Below are 12,820 nucleotides of genomic sequence, written 5' to 3'. Positions count from 1 at the left end.
ATCCTCAATCCAAACAAAGTTACATGTCCCTTTGGCTTGTTTGGCTAGGAGGTAAGTCATTTTATTATCCGTTCTTTTCACAAATGAAATTCTAGATCTTCTAAGAGTACAAACCTTCTTCCCAATCGTTTCAAAGTAAATATCAAGGAATCAAGTTTCCACCACTACATTGAGGGCCATGTTAAGAGCCATAGTATCAACCAACATCACATTATCATCTAGATTGATGAATTTTGCATTTGTAACCACGATTTCTCCATTTTCGCTTTTGAAAATCTCCCAAAGTCCATTTCCTTTTTGTATCCAAACAGACGTCTACATTGCATTTGATCCATTCATAATTTAGATGAATTCAATTGATGTAGTCGAAAGGATTATGATTATGAGACTCATAGGATTCATGAACATCCTTATGCGTGACAATGCCGTCTAGGGGTGCTCGCGGTGCGGTTTGGGTGGTTTTGACGAAAAAAATCATCCGAACCGCAAGAGAAAAAATAGTGCGGTTTGGTTTGGTTCGGTTGACTTAAAAAAAAACCGAACCAAATCAAACCAAACTAATGCGGTTTGGTTTGGTTCGGTTGGTTCGGTTTTTTACAAATATTTTATTGAGCCATACATACACATATATATGACAACATAATTTTATATTTAGACATTCATACACTAACAAATAACAACAAAATTCGTCATATTTTGACAACAATTTTCCATGTAATATGTAAAAATTAAATTAGACAAAAGTGGAATATTAAACATAAAATAATAGCATAAGACAATATAAAAATTAGTATAATGAAACAAAAAAATAGAAGAGACGAAAGATTAGTGAATGTGAAAAAGAAAAAAAAAGTGTTGAGAGATTAGAGAAGAAGATGTGCGATAAAAATGAAACTGCAATACGAAATATTTACATAAAAATGAGAAGGTGAAAAAGAAAGAATATAGGAGAGTAAAGATTATAGAAGAAGATGAAAGATGTATGTGGCAAAGAAGTTGAAATAATGTTATTAGAAATTTTAGAAGATCGGGACTGAAATTATATGTGTAAGGATGAGAAAATTGTTCGTAATCATAAGGCTAATGTATAATAGGTTTAATTTTGGGTTGGATGTGAGTTAAGTAAAATTTAGGTTGTAACATAATGCGGTTTGATTCGGTTTGGTTCGGTTTACAAAATACAAACCGCAAACCAAACTGAACCGTGCGGTTTTGTTAAAAAATGACCCAAACTAATCCGAACCAAATGCGGTTTTTTGCGGTTTCGGTTTGATTTGGTTTGGTTTGCGGTTTTCTATTGGGTTAGTTTGGTTTTGAGCATCCCTAATGCCGTCTATCAAATTTGTTCTAAATTTGTGTTACTTTTCACATTCAAGTTCATAATTCCTTTTTTGTTTAGACTATTACCCTCCCTCCCATTCGTTTGAGATACACGTTTAAATAGAATAACTTACTAAAAGAATTAAAAAGATTTATTTGTTACAAACATTTAACTAAAGTCATATAGATTAATTTTTAAACACATACAATATAATACTACTACTATTATTTTACTAATTCATCCAATTAAATAACAACAAATAAAATTTATAAAAAATATTTTAATAACTAACTTATTTTAGCAAAATGATAGAGTATTTTAATCGACACTATTTCTTTCTTAAATATGGAGAACCCTATTCCTTTCAACACTTCACTCCGCCATCGTCACTCCCAAACCCAAAACCCTAATCCCAAATCTCCATGGCACCACCAAAGCGACTCCGCATCACTCCGCTCGACGATCCACCCACCGCCTCCTCCTCCTCCGATGACGACCAACCACCTTCCTCCAAAAAGCCAGAAGATGAAGTAGTCGATGAAGAAGATTCAGAAGAAGAAACTGATCAGAATGAAGAAGATGATGAAGATGAAGAGGAAGGCTCTTCATCCGAAGAAGAACAAGTTCAACCTCCTTCCAAAAACCCTCCACCATCTACCCCAATCTCAAACCCTAAGCCCGACTCCGGTTCTGAATCGGAGTCTGGTGCCGAATCCGGATCAGAATCCAGATCCGAATCTGATTCTGAACAAGAACCTACTCCACCTAACGCCAAAGTCAAGCCTCTCGCATCCAAACCCATGAAAGCCCAACCACAAGCCCAAGCCCAATCTACTCCTGTATCCCAATCTACTCCTGTACCTGCCAGATCTGGAACAAAGCGTGCAAACGAAAACGGTTCCAAACCTGCTAAGAAGAAAACCGCCGCCGGCGGTGGTTCTGAGAACGAGGCGGATGGAGACGGTGACGTGAAGATGACCGGGGAAGACTCAAAGAAGATGAATCCGAGAGTCTTCACTGAAGAAGACGAGATTGCCATTCTGAAAGGTCTTGCTGACTTCATATCCAAAACTGGAAAGGATCCGATGAAGGACCTGGTGGCATTTCATAGTTTTGTGAAGAAATCTATTCACGGGGATGCGACTAGCGAACAGCTGAAGCGGAAGGTTCGTGGTTTGAAGATGAAGTTCAAAGACGGTGGTAGTTTCACTAAAGAGCATGATAAGAAAGCTTTTGAACTTTACAAAAAGGTTTGGGGCAATACTGAAGGCAATAATGGAGGCAATGAAGGTGAAGAAAATGGGAAAGTGAATGAGAAAACTCCGAAGAGTACTAAGAAGGAGGCTCCGGTGAGAAACAATGGTTCTGCTAAGAAAGAAGTAGTTGCCAAGAATGGTGCTGGAAAAGATGAGGGTGGTGTTGATAAAAGCTTGGCTTTGAGTGAAATGTGTAAATTTGGTGAAGCTGCGGGGTTATCTTTGTTGAACAAGAATGCTGTGGAGAGGGGAATGGGATTGTTGGAGGAGTCTAAGGCTGATGAGTTTGATGAGGGATGGAGAAAGGTTCAAATTGCGGAGATGGAACTGTTTGTGACTCGGGGGCAACTGCTTAAGGATCAGACTAGGATAGCATTGGACGCGTTGAAGAAGTCTGTCTAGAGGTTAATTTTGTGGCTAATCTGGTAAATGTTCTGGACAATCAATTAGGGTTATGTTAGGGTTAATTTTGTTGCTAAACTGGTGCATGTTTTGGATATGTTCTCTTTTTTTATTTATGCAGTGATTTTGCGGTTATCTTATGATCATTTGGTTTAACAACTGCTGATTAATGATGAATGTATTATTAGTTTTTCATATGAAATTATTGTGGTTGTTTGATTGTTTGATTATTGTTTATATGAAATTGTTATGGTTTAGAAATTTTGAATATTGTGATTGCTGAACATGCAGAGATACACATTATGTAGTTTTAATGGTTGTAATGTTATACCAGCATGTTTGGTGGTTTGATAGAGCTTGGTCACTTGCTCAAACAGATTGGAAGTTTCTGAAATGGATTTTAGATTTGCACTTCATGCATGTGTAGAATACCTACAGATTGGAAGATTTCTGAAATGAATTTCAGATTTGCACTTCATGCATGTGTAGAATACCTACAGATTGGAAGATTTCTGAAATGAATTTTAGGTTTGCACTTCATGCATGTGTAGAATACCTTCAGTGTGAAATGTGTAGAGTTCATATATAGTTTTACAGTGTTTTTGTGTGTGCATATTATATAGATTTATAGTTGGTTTAGCACTATTAAAACATCGAGCTATTCCCATTTGGGTTCCAGAGGCATGATATGAGAATCAAACAGTGTTTGCTAGTGCTACTATTAATGGGTGAGTTCAGTAGTATCTTGTGCTTGTACTTTTTTTTGTCTTGTGTTTTTGAGTTGTATAATAAAGTGTACTTAACATTTTTCCCACCAGGTGTTTTACACATTATTCTTGGATAATATTAAGAATCATTGTATCAATCAAACTTAGTAGCCATCCGCAGCACATCTAAATTGGTGCTGACTAATTATTCTAAATGTCAGAAATTTACTAAACATCGAACTGTGAAAATGAACATTTGATTACGAGAGCCAATTCTTTCGCAACAAGTAACACTTGACAGCTTGATCTGCTAATGCCAAACCAGCAAAAATTCAGACTAAAAACCATCAATCCTTATAAAATCAACTCTAAATTAATCTGTATCGGAGTAAATTAAGACGGACCCGGATAAACACTTCTTACTCAGCACCACCAAGACCATGGTAGTTGATAGACTAAAAGAATCCCCAGCACCACCAAGACCACGGTAGTTGATAGTCTAAGAATCCTACAAATATTAAGACGAACAATGCCCCCATATAAAAGTTTTAGAAACACAAAATGAGGAATAACCATCCATATATACTAGAAAGTAAGGGATGACAAACGGGTAAGTCTTCCCCGTTAATGTTCGTACTAATGATCGTGTATGTAAAAACTCACAAAAAACGGGCGGAGGATAGATCTATCCTACAAAATAATATCGGTAAAACGAGTACGTCCGATAGATAGACCCGTTTTACCAAACTCACAAAAAACGGGTGTAGGGTAGATCTATCCAACAAAATAATGTCGATAAAACGAGTATGTCCGATAGCTTAGACCCGTTTTACCATTCTTACAAATAGTCATCCACAATTCCAAAAAGGTGAGGTGCTGATTCGACTATTCCACACACGACAACGCAAAGTTGCGAATCAATGCTGATTACACCTCTTCTAACTAAATTATCTTTAGTTGCAAATTGATTATGAAAAATCTTCCATCAAGATATTTTGATGGTATAACATCAATTATTAACGAATGTTTTATTTTCAAGTATCATCATCATATAACTCTCTTTTAACTGAATTATCTTTTCATATTCTATGGCACATAAGTCCACGTTACATATATCTCTCAACCGCAACGAAGTATGTCCATTGTCGACATTTAAACTGCCAAGATTTTCACCATATCTATAAGTCAACATCTTATAGGGATGTTAGTTGGTTTGTGCAAATTCGAGCCGAAATCTAAACCAAACTATGGTATTTGGGCTGGACATTTTTTTTAGTTCGGACAAAAATAACCACTTAATGAAATCTGATGTTAATTGATTCGAACGAGTTTCCAAAATTTTACCCCTGAGTCTTTCTATCCGAACATACCATAATTAATTTGTATAATTTATATCATCATTATCATGAATCCGACGACCAAACTACTGATCTCGTATTTAATTTTCCAAACCCATTAACCCTAAAGAGCATTGTTAAAAACTCTTAAATTGTTTATACCCTAACGTCCTTCATCGTTAAGTTTACAGATCCTATCCCACTTTACCAATTAATTTTCTCTTGTCCACTTTTCACCCTAAAACAATTGTTTGAACATAGATTCAATTTTTAGAAACGATACTTGGCAGAGCCACCGACATAAATCAATTGTTTGCCACCGACAAAATGATGTTTACGTTTCCATTTGGAAAGTCTACTTCTTATCATTTTAATCATTGTTTGCCAAATCTTTTTCTTTTATCTTGGATTTGTTCCTATTGGAATTATAAGATAATTGATCTTTTATCTTGGATTTGTTCCTATTGGAATTTTAAGATAATTGAAAGACGTTGTTCCAACTTTATAAAGACAATATTTGAAGTAAAATGATGCAACTATTACAATTTTGCAGTAAGGATTCAAAGAAACAGACAATATCTTAAATTAAAAAGTTGGAACAAATATTTGTAGTCATACAAATATTTGTCTCTTCTACTATTACTTTTTTTTACATCTTCCACCCCTTTTTGAAAATATTTTACACGATTCTACTATTACAATTCAACATAAGACTATGATGATGGAGATATGATTTCCACCAAACAATTCACAAACAAATCCATTACATTAAATTTGATGAAGCAACAATACGGTCAATACTAAATACTATTTAAATGTAAACATTCAACAATGGCTAAAAGCTGAAATCCAATTATAAAAACATTAGTACTATATTTCATATCGACAACTCAAATTTGGACACAATAACACCATCATTATCTGCATAAAGCCATTCACCATCCCTAATAAAACTTCCTCCAACATAAACACCAACATGTTTCTCACCAAAACCTTTCTTATTAGACCTAAGTGGATGAGAACCCAAAGCCCTAACACCAACTTGACACAAACTAATCTCATCCACATCTCTAACACAACCATTCACAACAATTCCTGACCAACCCATACTTTGTGCCAACTGCACCAAATTCCCTCCAACCAAAGCACACCTCATGCTCCCTCCTCCATCAACAACCAAAACTCTTCCTTCTCCCTTTGTTTCAAGAAGCTCTCTGACCAAAACATTGTCTTCAAACACTTTTACAGTAACTATTGGCCCTGAGAATGCTTGTGACTGGCCATATATCTGGAACACTGGATGTAGTATCCTTAAATCACCACTTGATAGATGTGATATGTTTGTGTCACATATCTCTGCTGTTGCTAGTGAAGACATGTTACAATATTCCTGCAACCATTAAGAAACAAGGTGGTAGCTTAGATTATTATGCAAATTAAGCTTAAAAAATAAGCAGCTTATTATGCTTACCGAAAGGCAGAGAAGGAAGTGGAATGAATGTGGGGAAAAAGTTTGTGATGATAATTTGAACTTTTGTGACAAAGTGGATGAAACTCAACTAAAGTATGTGTGGTTCTCAAACTACAAATATCAAAATGTGATGATTGCATTACCCTTGATATCCGTGTCACTGATATCTAGTCGGTAAGATAATTGGTTTACAGTTTTGATTTATAATTTTTTATTTTATTTTAAAACTTAGAAAATCCGTGGGTCCCTATGTGTTATGATGTGGATTGCAAACATGTGATTAATTTGTCATAAAACTTTAAATAAATTAGAAAAAATCAAAAGTTTATTTTAAAAAAAGAAAAAACATAGACCGTAAAGATAATTATATAAGTTTTTAAAAACTTCTATGGTGAAGAAAAAATATTAACCACATATTTTGTAAAAAAATAATTGTGATTTTTTTAGGATGGATAAAGTTGTAATAATAATTTTTTTTATAAAATTTAATAAATGAGACAAATAAATATTTAAAATTAAAATTAGTAGAAAATTAATAAAAACATAATTTTACATTAAAGTCTAGAAAGAGAATGATCTAAAAGAATTAAATTTAATATTATATTTATTAAATTTTGAACTATGATTTAAAATATAAAAAATAATGAAAAAAAATCAGTAGTATAACTCATAAGTTTTACTTTTATTTTATTTAATTGTACAAAAGATGTAATAATTCATGCGTTCGTATGAATTTTGATATGATTACCCGTGCGTTCACACAGATTTTGTTATGATTATCCGTGCGTTCACACGACGTAGGTGTGTTACCCGTGCATTCACACAGAACATGTGTGTTACTCGTACATTCGTATATGTACTGGTGTGATATACACACTTTTGTTTAAAAATATAGTAAAATATTAAATACAAAAATTGAAAAAAGACAAAATAACGAAAGTTTATTTTTTTAATTTGGTTTCAATATTTTTATTTATATATAAAAATATTTTAATAAATAATATAATTAAACATTGGTATATTTTAAGACGAAATTGTTTTATTAATATTTTTTATTTTTAAAAGAAAGATATATTTTTAAAAGGTAATTGAACATTGGTATATTTTTTATATTATTTAACAACATATTTACTAGTTAAATTATATTCAAGTATAATATATTACTTATATGTAAATTATGTATTATTTTCAATTAAAAGATATGATTAGTATAAGATTAGATTAGTCCCTAGAAGTAATGATAATAACTATATAAAAAATACAGTACACACAAGTAGAAGATTTAAAGTTTAAACCAATTTTTCTGCGGATTTACCTGCGAAATTGAACTAAAAATCCACAGGAAATTGGTTTCTTGCGGTTCCTCGTCTCCAGCTAAAACTTTCGTGGGTAATGAAAATCTGCGGGTAAATTCGCAGGAAAATAAATCCGCAGGAATTAGAATCCGCAGGTAAATCCGCAACAAATATATTTCAAAATATATTTGCTCTTCTCATTGAATATGACCACCGTTCCTCGTTTCAACGGTTTATTGAGATCCTTCTTGACATAGATTCACAAGAATCGCCCATTATATGGCCATCCTTCATATCCATCTCTTCAAATATGCCAAGTATGTTTCCTATTTTCTCCGCCATTGACATAAATCTTAACATCAGGGGTAGATCATATATTTGAACCCAGAAAACCCTAAAATGCATGTTGAGGCTTGAAGGTTGCTCTTGCCCGATGACTCTCTAAAAAACTAGTAGATTATGGTCATAGCTCCTAAGACCATTCCGGATAACCGTCTCCAGATCTTGATTAGATGCAAATCAAAATAGGAAATGATTCTTGTTTAGCTTCTGCCTCTCCACTTGGTTCTTTAACCTCAATGCTCCTACTACCGTACTTGTGAATTCTCTAGATTTAAAGCTGTTTTCAGTCCATAGTCGTCCAACAAAAGTTCTTTGGAAAGCCTCTTCCTCACGGATTTCTGGTACCTCCGGCGTAACACCTTCCTCCCTTTCCTTCGTTAACGAAATGTTCCTCCATTTCTCTATAAGAATTACTCCCAACTTCCACGGATAGAGATTGAGGAAAAACACAAGGTATTTTGCAAACTACCACAGGGTGAGGATGAGATCCAGAAAGAAAATGGGGTGGGCGCCTCCACAAATCCTATGTATGGGTGGGAAAAGCACGTTAAGTTTCTTAGAGAGAGAAGGTTATCCTTCTTTCTAGAATAAACACGTGAGATGATACATGAAGTAGTTACTAGAGAGAAAAGAAGATTAAATTGAGTTGAAGGTCGATTTAAATGTGGTCAAACATACATCCAAGTCTTTACAAATAGAATTATGGAGAACTGACCATCAAACAGTTAGTTAGTCATACATGTACAATTTTAATAATAAATAATAAGATTATGGATGACAGATATAAACATTTATAGTTTTAAATAGTTTTAGGTTGTAACCAAACCTATAGTCAAGATAGTTACTTACATTAATGGAATTTGTTAGCGCAACAATCGGGGGAGGATCGAGCGAGGAGCATTCTTACTTATTTGGGGACATTCCTTTGACCAATATACCTTTGTGGGAGACACACCACTTGTCCACCTAAAAACTTAAGGTGATAGGTGAGTGAGTTCTCCCACTTATAAATGCTCTAGTCACCACGTTCTTATCAAATGTGGGGCTATTTCCCCCCACACTACTCACACTTGCTATATTCTCAACACTTCCCCCTCAAGTGTGAGTTCATAATGCTCCCTCTCAAGTGGAAGCTCTCTCTTCCACATACACTTGTACTGCCGTTAATACTCTTTAACAGAACACCTTCTATCCACCACCTATAGGGAGTACTTTCAATACAAGGAAGTCAGTCCCTTTTCTCGAAATCAGAGGCTCGTGATACCAATTTGTTAGTGCGTGAGACACTTTTAGTGAGAGGAGAGAAAGAGAAAAAAATAAAGAAATAAAGATTTATATTCACTTGAATTAAAAATAAGGAAATAAGGATTTATATTCACTTGAATTGTAATGGAGTGTACAAATAATGATATAGACTATGACTATTTATATACAACCCTGATTGGACTATGCTCAAGTCACCACATTCCTATCCCATGTGGGATTATTTTCCCCCACTTCTCCCACTTGCTATATTTTCAGCAGAATTAGTCATGAACTTTAGTATGTAATATGGTAGTTTGTGGACCAATAACACGACAAAATTAATTAATTATTCCAAGTATTTAAATATACTAATTGCAAAGCTTATCTTTTTTTTAATGTAAAATTGCAAAGCTTATTTCAAGACACAATCACTAAAGAGTTTTATATCTGACATTATATAGTATGAATATATGTTTATATATGTTTATAATTAAGGGAAATCTTCAAGCTAGTTTTGTAAGATCGCGTTAGGTCCAACCGATTTTTTAGATGGTATTAGAGTTTGGTTCAAGATCTGATAGACCACTTGTTTACAGGTTTCCACAATTGCAATGCAACCAAACACCAAACCCAATAGTGTGTGTGAAAAAGTGTTTTAAGAGTCTTATATTAGACAATAGGGTAATGCTAACTTGTGCCCCAAGGGCATATGTTTAGAAATCTATAAATGGAATGTTTGTGTTGGATATAGAAACTTTGTGTTTGAAAATTGTGTATTGATTTGATTAAAAGTTCATAGTTAATTTATTTATTTACTTTTTCAATACAAACATTCCATTTATATTTTCCTAACATGTGCCCTTGGGGCACAAGTTAGCATTACCCTAGACAATATATGACATGATGTTTATAAATGGAGACAATCCTCATTTTACAAGACGATTTTGTAAAGTTGACTTAAACTCTTTCACAAATATAAGGTGGTATCAAAGTAAGGTTAAAGATACGTCGAACCACTGCTATCGAGTTTTTGTTATCGAATCACCCACCATTTATATCTACTATCATATTCACTTACAATATTCACCTTAAAAATTCACTTACAATATTCACCTTAAAAATTCACTTTGTAAGGTTGAGTTATATTATACCATATTTTAAGATAGTTGGGACAGTTAAGAGTTAAGACAATCAATCAAACAAGTATTTACTATATATGTATACGTCGCAAGCAAATTGCGAATCTAGTGAGTATAGTACAATCAAATAATAGAAAACTTTCATTCAATCAATTTAATTGAAAAAAAAGAGTACATTTCATATGTAAGAATTAGCAACGTTTTGGTGAAAATGTGATATTAAATCAAGTGCGTATTACGGCGGGTCCGGGGGTTTGTGGCCTCTTTTCTTCCCTTCTCATGGCTGTGATTGAAACATAATAAGGAATAGTGAACACTCCATGTATGAAACACAAAATGGCACCTATGAATAGAAACCTGTGATTAAATATTCCACAATATTTTTTTGATCTTGCGTTTGCTAATGTACCAATAATCAGCATACACAATGCAACCGCAAACACAATCCTGTAAAAACAACACAAACATTCAACATTTTTTTTTCTTCTTTTTCAGATAAACGACCCGATCGTCTTTATTATAAGAGAAAATTTGTTCAATTTATTTTAATGATTTAATCAGGACGGAATAATTAGTAGTGTCTGTTCAAAAACACAATCCGGTCTATAAAAAAAGCATATTAAAAAAGACCGTCCAACATTGATTTTCGTAATACATAATAGTACTATCTTTAGTCTTATTTATAAGACAAAATTAATTTTTTAGATTTATTGAATAATCAATGTATCTAGACTGTATCATTGACCTGATACATTGATTATTTAATGAATTTAAAAAGTAAATTTTCTCTTATAAATAGGATCACAAAGAACATTTTTAGTGTTAAACATGTCTTACGGTATTGAACGAGGAAGTTCTAAATAGCAAAACTTACCAAGAGAAGATTTGAAAAGCCACTGCTAATTGCCTATTAGCTGTAGCTGGAATGTGATGATCTCTAGATCTAACACAAATGCAGCCTCCAAGCAAGTTAGCAATTGCGTGAGCAAGAAGCAAGAGAATAATAGCTGCAACTCCTAGCTTAAAAGCTTGATGGCTAGGATATCTACAATCAAATAGCCATATCTTCATGTGTTTCTCCTGTTTACATATCCCAAAAAAATCACAAACAAAACTAATTAATAAAAAATGCGGGCTGTAACCCTAAAATTTAAATTGTCTGATCTTAATCAAATTGAGGTGAGCGCAGAGTGTCACACACGAGGGATAAATTACCTTGTTTTGAGATGTTTCTGCTTGAATTCCTAGTATGCCTGCAATAATATCCATCACCATGACAAGTATGCAAATAAGGAAGCCATACTTTTTGGCCATGATGATTTCTTAATGGTTTGTGAAATAGAGAGGTATACAATGTTGATGGTTCTTGACTATTACTATTTAATAGTGAATTCTTAAGCATTTGTTATGAAAGAGAATATGAATAAAGTTTAGTTCACGTTTGCTTTGTATTATATATTCATGTAATAATATGAGAGCAAATAGTATAAGTGTGATCTTTAGGTGAAAGGTGCTTTAATTTGTTCATACATTTTACTTTATTCTTCTCTTGTTTTTCCCTTTCCTTGATTCTTTTCATGGGGGACACGAAAAGAAGAGTATCACTAGCAAAGGAAAATATTTTCATATATGTGCTTTGAACTTGGCCATCCAACAAGTTTTTCTTAAGAAATTCTATTGTTGATTTATTTCTTATAAGTCAGGTAGACAATTGAAGAAAAAGAAGGGGATCTATTTATACTCCCTATAATTCTATTTATAATTTATTTTTTTACTTTTTAGGTTTCATTGAAAAGACAATGTATCTGACCTATATATTGTCTAGATACATTAGTTACTCAATATATCTAAAAAACAATTATTTTCTTATAAAAAGGATCAGAGAGAGTATTGAGTTTGTGATATAAAATAATGAAGAAATAGAGGGGATATAAACCATCGAATTGAAGTTGAATGGATGAAATGAAAATGGACTTCAGGGATTTAATGTGACACAAGGGTATCGTTCAAGCTGAAGGGAAAATTTTATTGAATAGAAACTTAGGATGTTGTACGAGACATAATGTTGAGTGATTAAGAATCAATACGAGAATAAAGTCAGTGTAACATAGATGTGGATCTTACGTTGGATGTGTGGTAAGACTATATGTTATAAGATTAGAGATGACAATATTAGAGTGAGTGTTAAGGTAGCACCTATAGTAAAAAAGATGATGAAAAATAGACTTAGGTGGTTTTGACATGCAGAGAAAAGACATGTAGATTTTGTGGTAAGGATAATATATTAGATTGAGAGAAGTCAAAC

The 12,820-nt window shown here is 33.3% G+C and overlaps 3 protein-coding genes across 4 annotated transcripts; 1 reads left to right on the top strand and 2 right to left on the bottom strand.

Annotated features, from left to right (window-relative positions):
- Positions 1–1,661: 1,661 nt before the first annotated feature.
- LOC131645029 (STOREKEEPER protein-like) lies at positions 1,662–3,119 on the top strand. The gene has a single exon (XM_058915686.1). It carries the CDS (start codon positions 1,744–1,746, stop codon positions 2,977–2,979), a length of 1,236 nt encoding a protein of 411 aa, XP_058771669.1. The 5' UTR covers positions 1,662–1,743; the 3' UTR covers positions 2,980–3,119.
- Positions 3,120–5,667: 2,548 nt separating this feature from the next.
- On the bottom strand, positions 5,668–6,652 carry LOC131624510 (putative 4-hydroxy-4-methyl-2-oxoglutarate aldolase 3). The gene is made up of 2 exons (XM_058895472.1): positions 6,495–6,652; positions 5,668–6,413 (listed from the first exon to the last, which is right to left on the bottom strand). The coding sequence occupies exon 2, from the start codon at positions 6,399–6,401 to the stop codon at positions 5,901–5,903; it is 501 nt and encodes a 166-aa protein (XP_058751455.1). The 5' UTR covers positions 6,402–6,413; positions 6,495–6,652; the 3' UTR covers positions 5,668–5,900.
- A 3,953-nt stretch (positions 6,653–10,605) lies between these two features.
- On the bottom strand, positions 10,606–11,910 carry LOC131624498 (protein DESIGUAL 2-like). 2 transcript variants are annotated; one of them, XM_058895466.1, is made up of 3 exons: positions 11,731–11,910; positions 11,390–11,595; positions 10,606–10,858 (listed from the first exon to the last, which is right to left on the bottom strand). In XM_058895466.1, exons 1-3 carry the CDS (start codon positions 11,827–11,829, stop codon positions 10,735–10,737), a joined length of 429 nt encoding a protein of 142 aa, XP_058751449.1. In that variant the 5' UTR covers positions 11,830–11,910; the 3' UTR covers positions 10,606–10,734. The 2 variants fall into 2 exon arrangements, with proteins under 2 accessions (XP_058751449.1, XP_058751440.1); XM_058895457.1 differs by having other exon boundaries at positions 10,612–10,962.
- Positions 11,911–12,820: the final 910 nt, after the last annotated feature.

Source organism: Vicia villosa, linkage group LG1 (genome assembly GCF_029867415.1).
Source record: "Vicia villosa cultivar HV-30 ecotype Madison, WI linkage group LG1, Vvil1.0, whole genome shotgun sequence".
NCBI lineage: Eukaryota > Viridiplantae > Streptophyta > Magnoliopsida > Fabales > Fabaceae > Vicia > Vicia villosa.
Note: the sequence above shows the minus strand (reverse complement) of the source record. Positions and strands in the feature narration are given on the sequence as shown.